The sequence below is a fragment of the Notechis scutatus genome, chromosome 1 (assembly GCF_049901735.1).
Source record: "Notechis scutatus isolate UNSWTSFEM ecotype Mainland chromosome 1, rNotScu1.2, whole genome shotgun sequence".
Classification (NCBI taxonomy): domain Eukaryota; kingdom Metazoa; phylum Chordata; class Lepidosauria; order Squamata; family Elapidae; genus Notechis; species Notechis scutatus.
In genome coordinates, this window is record NC_142009.1 from 63,195,567 (window position 1) to 63,212,839 (window position 17,273).

At 39.9% G+C, this 17,273-nt stretch overlaps 1 protein-coding gene across 2 annotated transcripts in view; it reads left to right on the forward strand.

Annotated features, from left to right (window-relative positions):
- Positions 1 to 3,022: 3,022 nt before the first annotated feature.
- The window catches only part of AARS2 (alanyl-tRNA synthetase 2, mitochondrial), a 32,469-nt gene continuing 18,218 nt past the window's right edge, over positions 3,023 to 17,273 (forward strand). For both annotated transcript variants that reach the window (XR_015749555.1, XM_087965669.1), the window contains exons 1-12: positions 3,023 to 3,286; positions 4,564 to 4,752; positions 5,666 to 5,811; positions 7,589 to 7,783; positions 8,861 to 9,005; positions 10,713 to 10,858; positions 11,837 to 11,945; positions 12,635 to 12,673; positions 13,634 to 13,745; positions 14,103 to 14,230; positions 14,817 to 14,967; positions 16,871 to 17,040. Coding sequence is in view for 1 of the 2 variants with exons in the window: in XM_087965669.1 (XP_087821795.1) it covers positions 3,059 to 3,286; positions 4,564 to 4,752; positions 5,666 to 5,811; positions 7,589 to 7,783; positions 8,861 to 9,005; positions 10,713 to 10,858; positions 11,837 to 11,945; positions 12,635 to 12,673; positions 13,634 to 13,745; positions 14,103 to 14,230; positions 14,817 to 14,967; positions 16,871 to 17,040 (1,758 nt within the window). In the remaining variant the exon portion in view is untranslated. The remainder of the gene's footprint in view (positions 3,287 to 4,563; positions 4,753 to 5,665; positions 5,812 to 7,588; positions 7,784 to 8,860; positions 9,006 to 10,712; positions 10,859 to 11,836; positions 11,946 to 12,634; positions 12,674 to 13,633; positions 13,746 to 14,102; positions 14,231 to 14,816; positions 14,968 to 16,870; positions 17,041 to 17,273) is intronic.

A 17,273-nucleotide genomic window follows, 5' to 3' on the forward strand; every position in this document is an offset into this window, starting at 1 on the left:
ACCGGTTCTGTGGGTGTGGCTTGGTAGGAGTGGTGTGGCTTGGTGGGTGTGGCATGGCTTGTTGGGCGTAGCTTGGTGAGCATGGTAGGGGAAGGATACTGTAAAATCCTCATTCCCTCCCCACCCCACTAACCTGCTTTCCAGCTCCGTTCTCCTGTGCAGGGCAACAAAAGAAGACCCAGCCGATCAGCTGAGACCCGAGAGGCTGAGACTAGATGGGGGCAGGGCCAATCAGAAGTGGTATTTGCTGGTTCTCCAAACAACTCAAAATTTCCGCTACCGGTTCTCCAGAACCTGTCAGAACTGGCTGAATACCACCTCTGGTATAATGGTTCTGAGATAACATCTGCCAGCTCCTTCAGAACTCTGGGAAGTAATCCATCAGGTCCCAGTGATTTATATTAATCAAGATCAGATATATATTCTCTTACCATTCTCTTGCTTATTTTAATTTTTATTTCTAGTCTGTGTTTTAGTTATGTTTGATAGGTTGGGTTATAGGGAGGGGGGTTGCGTGGAGACTGATGCAAAGAATCAGTTAAGTAGCTCTGCTTTCTCTCTAGTGCCTGTTACATCCTTGCCATCTTCTCTCTTTAGTGGACCAACTGTTTTGTTGCCTTTTTTCTTGTTATTTATATGTGGAAAGAAACATTCAACATATATTTCTCATCAGCTCAATTTGATTAGAAAATATTTTTGAAAATATCTCCTGAAACTGAACATGGAGGGGTAAAAACATAGAAAAAGACTGGAATATACATTTTAAAAAAAAATGTCTTTACATCAAAATTTCCAATCGGTCTCTTACATCATCTGAGAATCTTTATTCCATTGCTTTCACAATTTAGTAGTTCGAGTCCCACAGGCTCGGCTTAATCAAAAAATATTTTTGAAAATATTTCCTGAAACCTAAAACCAAGAAAAATATACTTTAAAAAATATTTCAATCAAGATCTTACATCATCTGAGAATATTTATCCCATAGTCTGTAAGTCATCTAAGTCTTGCTAAGTCATATCTTTTAAATATTGCCTGAGTCAATTTAACCTACAGGTTCCTTTGCAATATGGGTAATTTTTTATGAATTGATAATTCTTAGCAGTTCAAATCCTGCAGGTGCTGTCTGGCTTTTTATTGCAATACATTTTTGAAAATATATCCTAAAACCAGAAAAAGAATAAATATCAGAATGGAAAGGGCAGCTTTTACATCAATCTCTACATCTTTATTAGCTTACAATCCTTGTTGAGTCGTCTCTTATATTTTCTGAACAGGAACTAGCACTTGAGCCAGCTTAGCCTAGCGGTTTCTTCGCAATCTGAGTAATTGTCATTCAACTGCTAGTTCCTAGTAGTTCGAGTCCTGCGGGCGCTGTCTGGCTTTTTGATTCTAACACATTTTTGAAATGCTTCCTAAAACAAGAAAGAATTTAAAAATCAGAATGGAAAAGGACTGGAACACATGCTTTGAAAATAAAATTTCCAGTCCTCCTTTTACATCATTTGCGAATCTCTACTTCTTTACTCTGTTACGTTTACAATCTTGGTGAGTCGTCTCTTATATTTTCTGAACAGGAACTAGCACTTGAGCCAGCTTAGCCTAGCGGTTTCTTCGCAATCTGAGTAATTGTAATTCAGCTGCTACTCCTTAGCAGTTCAAGTCCCGCGGGCGCTGCCTGGCTTTTTGATTATAACACATTTTTGAAAATTCCTTCTAAAACTAAAAAGAATAAAAATCAGAATGGAAAAGGGCTGGAGCATACACTAAAATACATTTTCTGGTCCAGCTTTTAAATCATTTATGAATCTTCTTTAACCTATCATCTCTGCATAAACTTTGCTGAGTCATCTCATATATCTTCTGAACAGAAAGCATGACTCGAGCCAGCTTAGTCTAGCGGTTCCTTCACAATTTGTTAATTCGTGTTCAACTCTAGTTCCTAGCAGTTCAAGTCCCGCGGGCGCTGTCTGGCTTTTGAATCTGCTCAATTTGAGGAAATTACATTTTAATATACCTTCAAAAAATCTGAGACCGCTTTAAAATCAGAATGAAAATGGGCTGAAGCACACACTCAGAACAAGCTTTGTTCAATCAGTTCCTCTATCTTTAGAATCAACACAGACCTTTGAAGCAGCGCAACCTAGTGGTTTCTTTGCATTTCTACAGTGTTTCTATCTATCGGATTTCAAGACTAAAATGAGTATGTTCTAACCAAGACAAAGAATCAAGAGTGCTTTAACTTTTTAGCCAAAGCAAAGGACTTAAAAAAAAAAAAAGCAGAACAGGAGAGGGGTTCCATATAACTTTCCTAAACTTCGAGGATGGGAACTGATGCAACTCTGCAGAAAGCTTTTATTTGTGCATGTTTGCTGATCACTACCATAGTGCACCCACAGAGTGTATTTGAGGATCCCAAACAGCTGCTCTTCCACTGTTTTTGCTGACCACCTCCCTCCTCCTCCCACTGCCAAAATCTAACGAAGAGGGCGTGCGCTGATCCCCTTTTATTAAACAATGTCATCTTGTTTGAACTCAGGAGCCACATCATGGTTATGGCAGTGCATGCCCTGAGAACCGGACTCCCCCAGAGAAGCCCATTTTCTCATACCTATTGACAGGTAACAAAATGAGCCACAACCTTGCATTGGAGGGATCTGATTGAATATGTTTATAATCCCTTTAAAACGGGGATTCTTAACTTTCTTGCCATCGCCCTTCCCTCAGTGTAACCTCAACGTACGTACCTGTCCTAAAAATCCATATACACCAACTTGAACACAAATGAACACAATGCAAAGGAAACTTTGGGAGAGGTGGATTCATTGCAACAATGTAACTAAAAGGTTGAATGTGGACTCTGTCTGACCTCCCCAAGGGCGGCAATGCAGAAACCCTGCTTTACCAAGAGATCACTGTAATTTCAGAAATTGGGACAGCAATTCCACATCTTCCACTCGACACGGAGCTGGAGCTCTCATGCATTCATACACAGAGCGACGGTGTCACTTCGCAAGCTTCGCCCCCTTCTCCGATTCCCACAATTCCGCCCACAGCTAAGATGGCGGCGGGAGTGCAGGGCTGCGTGAGACGCTTTCTCCGGATGCCCCGCAACTGGCATTGCAGCTCTTTCCAAGCTCGCTCGGCCGCCTCCTTGTCCTCCGCACACGTGCGCCAGATGTTCCTCCAGTACTTCCAGGAGCGGCACGGACATCAAGTCGTTCCCTCGGCTTCTGTGAGGCCTCGAAACGATCCCGGGCTGCTATTCGTGAACGCGGGAATGAACCAGGTACGTTCCCAAAACAGGGCGCGGAATGAACAGGCTTCGCAGAAGGGTTCCGCCGTTGCCCTTGACGGCTCTGATCGGATGCTATATCTCGTTCCCTTTTTTTCGGAATTTCTTTTCTTTCCTGGTGTAAATGCTGTTGCTACGGTGCCGTCGTTTTACATCTTTCTCGCTGCTAAAAAAAAAAATATGTGTATTTGCTCATAAAGCTGCATTGCATTTTACAACTTTTTAGACTTCTAGAATATTTTTTCTGGAAATGTAAATAGGAGAAAAAATGTTCAGCAGAAGGAAAATATGCAGTCGGAATAAGAAGCGTCATAATGCAACTGAGAACTGCAGTTGGGATATTTCAGAAAGAATGTCTTATGTTCTTTTCTCTAGCACCTTTTCTCTTGAGAACTGGATTTAAAATGTTTTAGATAAAAATAAAGTAAGCTTCATATGCCATTATGCATTATGTTGTGATTCACATTTATCTAACATTATTTAATATAAATTTGCTTTTCAAGAGCATCACTGGAACCAGCATAATGGGTAGCTAAGTTAATGGACTGGATCCAGAGAGTTGCTGCTTCAAGTCACCATTTTATTAGATCAGTGTTAAATTAAAATAATGCCCTGTTCTCAGATATTCTGAGCACACTGTGTGCATATGTGAGACTGACAATACATTCTTGCATGACATATTAAGTTATGTTGTACTTTGGCTTGCAGTGTCATTCAAACATATACTATAGGCTGAAATACGGTTGAGAACTTTACCAAATGGCCCAGTGTATATCCAAATCTGAACTATTGATGGATTTATAAATAAGGAGCCATTGCTGCTCTAAAAAAAGTAGGGTGGTAGGGTGGAAGAATAAACACAGAGCAGCCTCTTTCAATTTGATTTTCTGCATCCATGGGTTTGGAATAACAATAATATTTTGAAAGAAAGGGATTGGGAAAAGAGTGAGCTTCTTACATGCTATGCATGATGACTGTTTCTTATGTGATCATTGCAAACATTGTTTAAATTGTAACAACATGATTCCAGGAAATCAGAGATACCACAAAAGGAAAAGTATCTGGAATAGTAGAACTGTTAGAATGTGGCTGGCTGGGTTTGCTGTACTGACTGAGAAATGTTTGCTAGTTTCCCTTAATCATGGTTAGTACTAAGTTTGGTTTATTGAGTGATAAGAGAATGTGCCTTCCCACTATAGCAATCCTTCTCTTTATGTGAGCCAAATATCTCATTTGTGAAATTTCCTTTCTAATTGTTTTTGAATTTCCAGTTCAAACCAATCTTCCTGGGCACAGCAGATCCTCAAAGTGAGCTTAAACGTTACCGCCGAATTGTGAACACCCAAAAGTGTGTGCGGGCAGGTGGAAAGCACAATGATTTGGAGGATGTGGGTCGAGATGTTTATCATCATACTTTCTTTGAAATGCTCGGGAACTGGTCCTTTGGTGATTATTTCAAAGTAAGGCATTGTTACACTTGCTTTAAAAAATGGTCCATTTGTAGTTAATTTAATTTGTAACTAAATGTGACCTAAACATGATCCAGAGTTACCTTTTTTTCTTTGTGACATATTTGTTTCTAAACTGCACCATAAATTGGAACAGTAAAACAATCGTTGTAGTTGCTATGGCTTCTCAGTGCAAAGGATTTTCTGCATGTGGAAATAATATTTTTTGAGAAAGAACTTAGTTGATCAGGCTATTCTGATTTGTGCACTTTATGCAAACATGACACTTTACGCAAACATGAAGAATAAGTCAAGTCAAGGAAACTGTCTAATTGCAAAGTGAATAGGTTTTGCTGTTTGCACTCATATTGACTTGATGAGACTTCTGTGCTCCCACTTCTGATCTAAATACTTTAAACCAGTTGTCTTCAGCCTGTGGATTGCAATGTGTTGGAGTGTAACATCCATCTTTTTTAGATACCATAGGTTTGCTGATTAGACATGCTGAGGGTTGTACTCTACCACATCCAGAAGACACTGGTCTGGGAAAACATTATATAAACAACTGTATACAAATAAACAGCCAAAAAGACCTTATAGAATTCTAGTCTGCTGTTAATGACACTAATTGTTTATCTGTCTATATTGTATCTTCAAATAATTTAGAGTATCCTGCACAATAGCTTAGAGAAGAGAGTAATCTATCCGAGGTTATCTATCCAGTTGCAAGAGACTGGGAAAAGCTCTCACCAGATCACTTTAATTCCGTATTTCATTTTATTTGCTCACCAGGTTGTCCTTGATTTGTGCTACAAGCAGCTAATATCACTCTTTATAGTCTGTTCCCTCTGGAGCATCTGCAATTGTTTTCTTACCCAAACATTTAACTATTATTTTTCATTGCTTCCATACTTCTTTATTTTAGGAGGAAGCATGTAAGATGGCATGGGAGCTCCTGACACAAGTCTATGAAATTCCAAAGGATCAGCTTTATGTCACTTATTTTGGAGGTGATGCCTCACTTGGTCTAAATGCTGATGAAGAGTGTAGGGATATATGGCTTATGTTTGGGTAAGTATTTTTTATAAAAAATGAAAGTAAATAAATTTTAGAAACTTTGAAGGTATTTTATCATGGTCCAAAAGCAAACAACAATATATACCCGTGATGGTGAACCTATGGTATGCGTGCCAGAAGTGGCACGTAGATCCAGCTCTCTCGGCACAGTAGCCATCGCCCTTTGCTCTTCTGGGTCCTGGCGCGCGCATGTGCACCGGCCAGCTGGTCTTCGCGTGAGCATGTGCGCCAGAAATGGGAAGACCACCTGGGGAGCTGCTATTCTGGTTTCTGGTGCTCCCCCGTGCATGCACACACTCCCATTTTGGCACTCAGTGCCAAAAAAGGTTCACCAACTCTGATATATATGTTCAAATGATATAAGTCATATAAATAAAATAAACAATAATTTACATTTAAGTGGGAATTAGATGACTTTTAAAAGCTGTTTCTGTGACAGATATTTTGCCAATGTTTTAGAAGTATTAACAGGTGGATCATTAATAGTGCAAGCAGCTAAAGAGTGACCTGATGAATGCTATTAATTGTATACAGCAGTGAGTATGCAATTGACAGTGAAGTAACACAAATAAGAATCAGTTTCTGAGTTCAAACATAAGCTTGTATGGCATTCATATGGGGGTCGGGTGGTGGAGGAATATATACTCATTATCATCTTAATGGATAATATCAATTTGCATCATTGTGAAGAGTCTTTTACGTGAGGCATGCACACTATACAAATATTGGGAAATTATGGTATATCTTCATGAGGAATAAGGATTTCAACAATTTTGTTTTCTTAGCCTAGGTTAAATATATATTTGTGTAAATGCAACGGGGTACCATATAATAACTGGCTCAAAACTTTGGCCTTAAAAGATTTTATCACTGCTGGGACAACGTAATGAGCATTTCAGAGTACACATATAATTATTGAAAAAATGTACTATGAAATTTGTATTCAGTTCTCATATTTTGTTAGTTCCGTAGGTAGAAGATTGAAAGCAGACACCCAATATTTCAACGTTTTAACCTACTCTGTGAATCTTCCTTTAATGTTCCATCTGGAAGGACTCTTAAAGTATTCATTTTTGAATAATTAATTCTCAGGAATTCTTTGGAATAATAGAGTGAAAAGACTTGGAGGCATATTTGTAAACCTACTGCAGCATGGAAATAATGGCAGCAGCATTTATAATATGGTAGCTGGACAATGGGCTAGGAAAGAGGCACTGGTCAATGCATTGCCTGAAATAGTTTATAGCCTTGTTTTATGTCTCACATGGTTTTATCTGATTTTTACCCCAATTTGCTCAAGGATTGCATAATCCTGATCCTTAGACATGCCAAGAAGACCAAAACCACTGCATGCAGCAAGCATGAACTGAATACCATAATATTATTCATCTTGTTCGGTAGCATTCATCAGTACAGGCCATCATTGTAAAGTGGAGGAGGAATGGGTTGTATGTATCATATTGTGCCATACAATGGTTTATTTGACTTAGCATGTGTTGGGAAACCAGCCTCTGATTTGTAGAGATGACGTGTGATTTAGCAGAATGAATGAACCATGTCTAAGTTACCACTTAGAGTTCACCCACCCCAGCAAAGTGGCAGCCTGGAAACCGATTTCCCATTTTGAAATGTCTGAGTTCCAGCCCATGAAGTTCATAGATCCAGGCACTGGGAGAAAAGAAGGAAAATATGGGTTTACTCTTTCCACTCACCAACTGCTCTGCTTGTTTGCTTGTTCCTTTCTTATTATTGTTCTTCGTTTGTTTTTCAGTGTACCCCCTAGCCACGTTCTTCCTTTTCACCTGAAAGATAACTTCTGGGAGATGGGTGACACTGGTCCCTGTGGACCCTGCACAGAAATCCATTATGATCATATAGGTGGTGGAAGAAATGCAGCAGTACTCGTGAATCAGGGAAGTCCTGATGTAGTGGAGATCTGGAACCTCGTTTTCATACAGTACAATAGGTGTGTTATGATGTTACTGCTAGAGTTTTATATAAATGCCATAACTTGACTTCCTAACACAATTTTGCATACCATAGAACAAGGCTCTTCAAACTTGGCAAGTTTAAGACTTGTGGACTTCAACTCCCAGAATTCCTGAGCTAACATGACTGGAGGAGGAATTCTAGGAGTTGAAGTCCACAAGTCTTAAAGCTGTCAAGTTTGAAGATCCCTGCCATAGAATATGCAGTTTGTTAAGTTGGGCAGCTATACAATTTTTAAACAAATAAATATTCATAAGTTTTACACTAATCTGTATTGTTTTATCAGTCCAATTATTTATATTAAATATATATTTCCCCTCCTCCCTGTTATCCCAATTATATTGTCATTTATCAGCTGGAGGGCTGCACTAATTTCATGTGGATTGGCAAGATCTTTGCAGTCTTCAAGTACCCATTTTGCCCATTATGTCCCCATCATCTACAAAATAATTTAAAACGCCTTTTTCTTTGTTTTACCCTACCACTCTGTGTACTGCCCCTGGTGAGTGTACTTTCTGCATTAATATTTTGATGCTGTCAGAGCTTGCAACCTTCAGCCCAAAGCCCCCATCACAGCTTGTGTCCTGATTTCAAAAGCCTTCAATGGTAGATCAGCCCATATCTCTAGCAAGAGTAATCTGTCCCTTTCCTGCAGCCTGTTTCTTGGATGAGAGAGAAGAGAGTGTCAGAAACCAAAAAAAAAAAGAAATTAAGAGAGAAAAGGGTAGCATAAAGCATTGGAAAAACTACATATAGGAAATTATGTCCTTACTCATTTACTCATGCTACTGGTTTTGCCTTTGCTTACCTAACAGATTATTTCTATAGAGTGATAGTAAAAGGTTGTCCTAATCTATGATTGATAAGAACCTTTGAATAATCTCCCACTAATCTTGGTCATCTAGTCTGTCCTCATCAGTTTTCCTGGTGCCTTTCTCCAATTTCAGTTTAATCGTTTGTAGCATTGCCATTCCTTTTCCTTCAGCAAAACAAGTCTTGGCCTCTAATTAATGTTTACCATTTTTCCTTGGTTGGTTAACGGATACATTTCTAGAGAGGCCAACGGGAGTTTACGCCATCTGCCTCAGCATCATGTGGACACCGGAATGGGCTTAGAAAGGTTGATGACAGTTCTTCAGAACAAACGCTCCAATTATGACACTGACCTCTTCACCCCAATCCTGGATGCCATCCATAAGGTGATGATGAGCCTGGTGTGGTTCTACCGAGACTTTGAAGTTTTGTATATACAGTCTACCTAGTAGTCTCCAGTTAAGAACTATGATTGCATTGACTTACATTGATTTGAAATGTATCTAAAGACCATCTTCATGGACCTTGCTACTCCACTTCACAAGTCTTTTCCCAACCCAGATCATGCCTCTCAAACACCGTTGTGCTCCTGTCCAGATCTGTTCTATGCCTCTTGCACAACCTAATGCACCTGCCCAGAACTACCTAATGCACCTGCCCACTCTTCCTGATCTGCACTATGTCCCTCACACACCCTTGTGCACCCTCCCTGACCTGTGCCATGCTGCCTGTACACACTTCCTGAGCCATGTTGTGTTCCTTGCGCATCTGACCCACACTGTGCTTCTTGCACACCCCTACTACATCTCTTGTGCACCCCCTCACATCTCATCCTCAACTCTTCCATGCAGTCCCACACCTCAACATCTCATCCTCAATCCTCCTCTGCAGTCTCACACACTTTCTTGTTGCCTACCCCACCTGACAGCAACCAATTACCTGCCAATCAACATGGACTTAAAACTTCCTGCCAGTTTACCCACTGACTTTGATTGTGAGAAGCCAGCAGAAAGCTTCCTCACCTAACAGTCCTGGGACAAAACAAAGCAACTGGGACTGCCATCACAAAGCAATGCAATTGGCCTTTACAATGATATTGTTTAGCAATGGCCATTCTGGTCCCAATTGCCATCGTACGCCTCAAGTCAGAGAAAGACTAATGTGACAGAATCACAGTGGTACAGCACTATCTTCTTGGAGTAAGAACGGGAATCTCTGGTCCACTTGATTTTATATTGTAATGTCTGTGATCACTGGATGGTATTTATGAGATTTAGATTTCAACAAAATCTTGAGGCTCACCAGGGTTCATCAGTCTGAATATTGTGGATATGCTAGAATGCTTATTTGTCAAGAGATCAAAAGTTGCTGCATCTTCTTTTCTGGCAGTAGCCTTAAAAGAGCCACTTGAATGACTTAAGTTTTTGTTGACTGTTCAAACTGAGAGACCAACTCTGATAGCATTAGAATGCTTCTTTTCTGAGTGAAAAAGTGCAGCTTCCAAGAAGTATAAAACAAGTTGTGATATGGGTCTTATTATATTTGGGGTTAGCTTTCCTTCCTTAGCTATCAGTTCTACTTTTCTGCAGTAGTAATTTACATGTCTACACAGAAGTAAGTGCCACTGAATTTGGTAAGGCATAAAACTGCAACATTAAACCTCAGGAAACTTAGCCATTATTGGTGTGCAGTGTTTCAGAGTTGATTTAAAAGAAGTTCAAACATAACACCCCCTCTGTAAACTATTAAAACAGGAAAATCTTTTATTTGGATCTTTTCAGAAGATAGATGGTAGAATGTTAAAAGACACAGAAGCAGTTGAATGAACTTACAAATGCATTAGACTTCACAAATATGTTTTGGGTGTTGTGTGGAGATGGGGGAATGGGCCCATTTTAGTTTGGTGAAATATTTTTGGTCTTCCCTTTCTTTAAAAAAAAAATCTTATAAACATTTAAACAACATTCCATTTAAACATTTAAGGAGAAAAGGGTAAAGAAAGAGAAGAAAGAACGAAAAGCGGTGCAACTTGGAGTAATAGAACATACAGTATTCTTGTGTGCCTTTTTTCAGTGTCTTCTATTATCTTTCAGGGCTGCGGTGGACCTGGTTACCAAGGCTTGGTTGGCGAGACTGACCCGGGGGGAGTGAACATGGCATACAGAGTGGTGGCAGATCATGTGCGTGCCTTGTCTGTGTGCATTGCGGATGGGATTTTCCCAGGCATGGCTGGTGCCGAGTAAGGAAAAAGTCCAATAATGAGGGGGAGAAAGGTTGGGAGTGTCATGCCCCTGGTGGAGACCGACTCTGAGGGAGAGGAGGAACAGCCGACTGGGAGTGGAAGTGTCCCTCCGGAGGTTGTGGAGGAGGCTGGGGAAGGGCAGAGGCTGGCTGAGCAGTCAGATGGGACCCAGGCCCATCCCCTATCCATCCTAGGGCACGCAGGAAGGAGAGGATAAGGGAGAGACATGGTCTACTCAGGAGGAGAGGGCCTTGATCCTCTTCATGGGCTGCAGGTGTGAGAACTGCATAAGAGTTTGGACCTGCGTACTGGCAAACGCTGGAAACAAAGCGTGTTTTATTTTGGTCTGAAGTTATCTTGGTTGGCATCCTTGCAACAGACTGTGCCTTGTTATCTCCTTGAATTTGGTAAATACTTCTGTTCCTTTGTGGAAATTTTGTCATTGTAGTTTGTTTGGTTTTTTATTTCACCTCTATCTGCTCATTAAATTCAGACTGTATTGCTTTCTTTTGAAGACTATTTTTGAGTACGTTTTATCTCCAACTGAGTATTATTGAACAGTGGGGCCAAGTTGGAGGCATTAAAGGACATTTACATTTTGGATTTTGTTACGTTTGTGGTACACTCTGGGTCATCAGAGGGCGTGAGTGATTAGAGAATATTGATGTTGTGTTGATGTTGTGAGAGAGAAAGTTACACAGAGAGAGGAAGCAGAGTGGGACAAATGGAAACTACAATTTTGAATAATTCCAAAAGATTAGTGGAGGAGAGAGTGACTGCAGCAGACATGAAATGCATGCATAAAGTATACAACACATGGAGTATACCAAGGATATAGTTGTAAAACTAACAAGAGAAACACTAAGAGAATCTTGGTGGGAATTTTAGCAAGTGTTCAAGACTGTTTTCTGAAAAAGTAAAATTCCCTACTCACTCAGAATGCTAATTTCTTTTTGAAACATTTCTTCCCTGCAGGCTTGTTCTGCGTCAGATCTTACGCAGGGCTGTACGATTTTCTTCAGAGGTTCTCCATGCTCCACCTGGGTTCTTGGCGAGTTTGGTTCCTGTTGTAGGAGAAATTCTGGTAAGTTAGAATTGATTTCTTAGGCAAGACACTTCTCAGAGCTAGCTTTATTTTCTAACGCTGTATTTGTTGCCTTATCAGATAGTTTCCCTTGTGATATCAGTTAAGGAATCCCTTAGTTGCTAGAAGTGTGGGAGATATAACAAAGTCAAAGAGCAGGGTTTTTTAATGCAGGTGTTAAAACTACCTAATTGTCCTACACGTGGTCTCACTGTTAGAAGAAATAGTACGTAATGCAGCAGTTGTACTATTCCAATGACATATATCCCATCACTTCTGCTAACTAGAAAATGTACAGAAGTAACAGAATTATTAAAGGACTTGGAATCGGGAAAGAGCTACGTTTGCAGAATTCCATGTTTCTTGACTGAAAGTCAGCGCTTATGGAAGTGTTTCTGTCCAATAGTATGAAGGGCCTGAAAGATCTTTTGTGATGTTTGTATTAAGTCAACACATCTAATGCTGTTTGTCACTCGTGTTAATCCTATACAGAGATTTTATTTTTGTATAGAATTGGGGGTGGAGGGAGGATAATCTGCTATATTATATCATTCTTGACATGAGACTAACAAAACAAAACAAAATCCTAATTTCTGAAGCAAAGAATTCCATATAATATAAAGTAAGGATGGGGAAAAGTGGGAGTGGCACTAGTAATGACTTGTAATGAGTTGATGTTTCTTTTGCAGGGAGATGCTTATCCAGAACTAAAGAAGGATCCAGAGAAGGTAAGCAGCTACCGCTGCTGCACTCAAAATTTGTATTGATCTCTAATTATTACACATTGCCTGAAATAGTGGAATTATTTCCTTAGCCATTCCCTCTTAATGAGCATACAGCTAGACACAAGAACAGTTTTTTCCCAAACGCCATCATTCTGCTAAACAAATAATTCCCTCAACACTGTCCAACTATTTACAAAGTCTGCGCTACTATTACTATTAATCTTCTCATCACTCCTTATCACCCATCCCCTCCCACTTGTGACTGTGTGACTGTAACTTTGTCGCTTGTATCCTTATGATTTATATGGAATGTTTCCTAGTATGATTTGATTGCTTTATTGTACCCTGTGACTATTATTAAGTGTTATACCTGATGATTCTTGACTCTTGACGAATGTATCTTTTATGTACACAGAGAGCATTTGCACCAAGACAAATTCCTTGTGTGCCCAATCTGCTACATATGTCCTACAATTGTATATTAAACAGTCCCATTCAAGTCAAAAATTGATTCCCCTCACAACTGAAAAACCAGTAGGCCAGGGATGGGGAACCTTTTATGGCTCACTCAGGAATTCTGGGAGTTGAAGTCCATAAGTGATAAAAGAGCCAAGTTTCCCTACCCCTGACCTAGACCAATGTCTGGTTTTTGCAACTGGGTGTGCAATCTGGATTTTATTTTCTAGAGCAGATGCCTTTTTTTTCCTTCTACATATTTCTTACTCTTCCCTTTTCTCCATCTGGATCATAGGATTGCAGGGAGAGTAGAATTCTACAAAAGTGAGGAGCATGCATCATGCTTGTATTACATCTGAGTGAGCGAGATATCTTGAAGAGCTTGGCTATTCAAATTTTTAATTTGCCTCTTCATCTTTTATTCAACGCTTGTAATAAATTGCTTTCTAAGCGACAGGTTTATTTATTTTCTGTGCCTCTTCAATTTGCCTTTTTATCTCCCTGCAGATTATGAATATCATCAATGAAAACGAGGCAGCATTTTTCTCTTCTCTCTTGCAAGGACGCCGAGTTATAAACCGAACTCTCCAGAAATTGAATCATTCCAAAGTCTTCCCAGGCAAGGGCCTCCTTTCCCCACAACCAACCACTGCCAGATGCCAAAGTACAACATGTAGCGTAATGAGATAGATGCCTTGTTTGTACAGCCCACCTGCCTAGCTTTGACTTGTCCCTTCCTTTTACCATGTTTGCATGAAACAGTGATATTCTGGCTGGTTAATGGGAATTAATGTGCAACTTTCCTATGTCTTATCTCTGTAATCACAGTCAATGTTTATCCTATGGTTGAGTTGTTGTTGTTTTTTACAATTTCAAATTTTAGTTAGGAAGCATCAAAAATGGCAGATGTTGCATTTTAGGATGACATGCTTAACCATAGGAAAGTTGCTGAAGTTGCTCGTATTCTTGCCTGCAGGCGAGGTAGCTTGGTCTCTCTATAGAAATTTGGGATTCCCCCTGGATCTCATTAAGTTGATGCTTGAAGAAAAAGGAGCACAGCTAGACATTGCTACTTTTGATCGTCTGGCTCAGGAACATGCTGAAGTAAGGCTGACATATGTCTTTTTATGAGTCATCCTAATTGAGCTTTTTTTCCCCCTCTGACCAATGCCTTAAAATGCTACTTTTAGGGAAGTCTAAGGCAAAAATAGGCAACCCATGGCTTTCTAGCCATAGCTAAAAGGAGCTCCCAGCAGCCCCTGTGGTAAACAGTGAAGAATATTGGGGATTTAGCAACATCGGGAAGACTACAAGGAGTTCACTCCAGTAGTTTGACATTTACTGAAGAAGCCCCTCTGTTAGCTTGAAACCATAATGCATAAAAATAGATAAGTATGCTGTTGACATCTGTTTTAATTTTGATCTGGGTTTTTTGCTAATAGTTGTCTTATTTTTTTTTCCTCTAAAAGATGTGCAGGGGCAAACTAAATTGCAGTTAAATTTCATAGTAATCATTGAATTCCACCTCCCCAACAGTTGATTTAAAAGGGAACAAAGATCCTAAATTGGGATAGTCTTATGAAAATGCTACAGTCTTCAGAATTCTGTGTACAGGTTGTATTAAATTGATGCTTCTCTTTCTTGTGTTTTCTCTCTCTGCGTCTTTCCTTCCATCTCCATATCTCTGCAGCACAATGCTAAGATGCAACAGCAACAGCAACCCCAGAGTTCTAGGAAGCAGCTGGATGTGCTTTCATTGGCTCACTTGCAGCAGCGTAATGTGCCTATTACTGATGATTCCCCCAAGTATGACTATAAACGTGGACAAGATGGGAAATATGGTAAGGATCAACCATCCTTTGTGAAGACCAGACTTATTTTCCAGTAGGGAGATAAATGTTTTTGTTAGAGTAGGATAATTGGACTCATTACCTGGTTTGAAAAGTCCATAGCAGCATAGTTTTACAAAAACACACTCAGGCAGCCATTTCTTATTTTATTACTGCATCTATATGCTGCATGCTTGCAAGCTTCAGCTAAGTATAGTGATCTTGGATAATGAGGAGGGGGAAATTCTCCTTGAGGGGTCAGGTGGCTGAATCTCCTCTTGCTGAACTTCAGAGGTCAGTAGATCATCAGTTGTCATGGTGACTTCATCAAAACAACAAGACAGACATTTTTTAATATTTATTTTTTCCTCAATTGATGTGATATAAGTAGGAGAATGGCAGCAGCAGACTTTAAGGAAACAAATCATTCTATTTCCACCCTTAAAACCTACCTCAAATCATGGGAGTCATTGTTTTTCAGGCTAATTTCAGTATTCTTTTCTGGTTTTGTGAGGTATTAAAGATGGAAAAGGGGATGATTTGCATCCCTAAGACTTCCTAGCTGTGTTCCATCTGAAATCTGTCTCACAGTGAAAAAAAGAGCCCAAGTCACCTCTCCCTCTGACAAAAAATTGGAAACCATTTGGAAGCAGGCAGCATCTTCAGAAGCCTTCAGAAGGTCCTGCCTGCTTCCAAATGGCTGCCTCCAAATGGATATAGGTTATGTAATCCATGTACAAGAGAATCACATAGTCTACTCTATATTTTGGTACTGGCTTCCAGCAGTTGATGTCAAGACAGTAGAAGGCTCTGATTTGTCCACTCCTCATATTAGGAAGCACCTCCTCTCTAACCAGGTGAGCTCTATATATCCAAATCCCACTTGTTACCTTTGGAAAGCATGGGGAATATTAGCCCCCTTCCTCCATGTTGTTTTTTTGCCTGTAGGATTCTGTGAGGGAAGAGAGGAGAAGCCTTTTACTTAAACAGTAAAATATCTTTAATCAGGTTATATTCACCAATCACCATGGGAGTTGGCTGGTGGAGGGACGAGGCAATTGGAGTCCAGTGTATCAAGAGGAAAGAAGCCTATTTTTAGCAACATCTAGCAAGTTCCATGATGTCACTAAATCATTCATAACTAGAAACCTTGAAGAAGTATTGCCAACCAGAATAGACAAAATAATATAAATAATAGACTAATTAGGCTAAATAATCCAGTAATTCCCATATTAGTGTAAGGTAGTTTCTTATATGCTGTCCTCTTTTGTAGAGCAATGAGACTTTAGCTTTCCTGAATTTGGAGCTGGGGAATTGAACTTGAAGGAAGAAAATCTATCATAGCACATGCATTGAATGGATGCCTATTTAAATCCATTTAATGCAGTTAAAGCCAGTAATATATCCTTGTCATTACCTAGGTGGGGAACTGTGAGTGATATCTCCACAGCCATTAATCTTTGTATTTCTTAGATTTTTCACATACCCAGCTTCAACTATTTGGTGGAAGCTGCAAATTTTTGTTAAGGCTCCAGCAGTACACTACATAAACTGGCAAGGTCTTTCATGAGAAGGCACTGTTGTTGTTCAGTTGCTAAGTCGTGTTTGACTCTTCAGGACCCCATGGATCACAACATGCCAGAGCCATCTGTCCTCCATTGTCTCCTAGAGTTTTCCCAAAGAGAAGGAACTACTCCCATATATAGCAATATAATTTTAATATATTTGTGTTCTTGGATACTGAGAGTACTGGTGCTCTGTGACTATCCAAAATACTTGGCTTTGAAATAATGTAGGTGAGCATTGGTCAGATCAGTGCTACATGATTGGCTAATTGTCCTGTTGTCCAGGTGGCTCCACTGAACAGACCACTTTGTAGAAATGGAGTCTATGACCTTTTTCTTGCTCTTTGCAGTGTTCAAGCCATGCCAAGCCACTGTCTTAGCATTATATAGAGATCAGACTCTTCAAGAGGAAGTTTCAGGAAAACAGCACTGTGGGGTCCTGCTAGACAGGACTTGCTTCTACGCTGAGCAGGGTGGTCAGGCATCTGATCAAGGCTATATGATGTGTGGCAGGCAGCAGGTAAGCTTTTTCCCAGTCAGAAATGAAATTATTCCCTGATGTCCCTGGGCATGAGCTTCCTTGAAATGCATTGGTTGGTTGCAGTCTCCAAGCTATGGCATCAGTTTATTCCTTATCCACATCTTCTTGCTTCTCTTTTAGTCTTTCACTATAGCAAATATAAGGAAACGGGAAGGGAAAAACTGACCACTGTAGCATTTGCACTAAATACAGAAGGTTTACCTCTACCGATC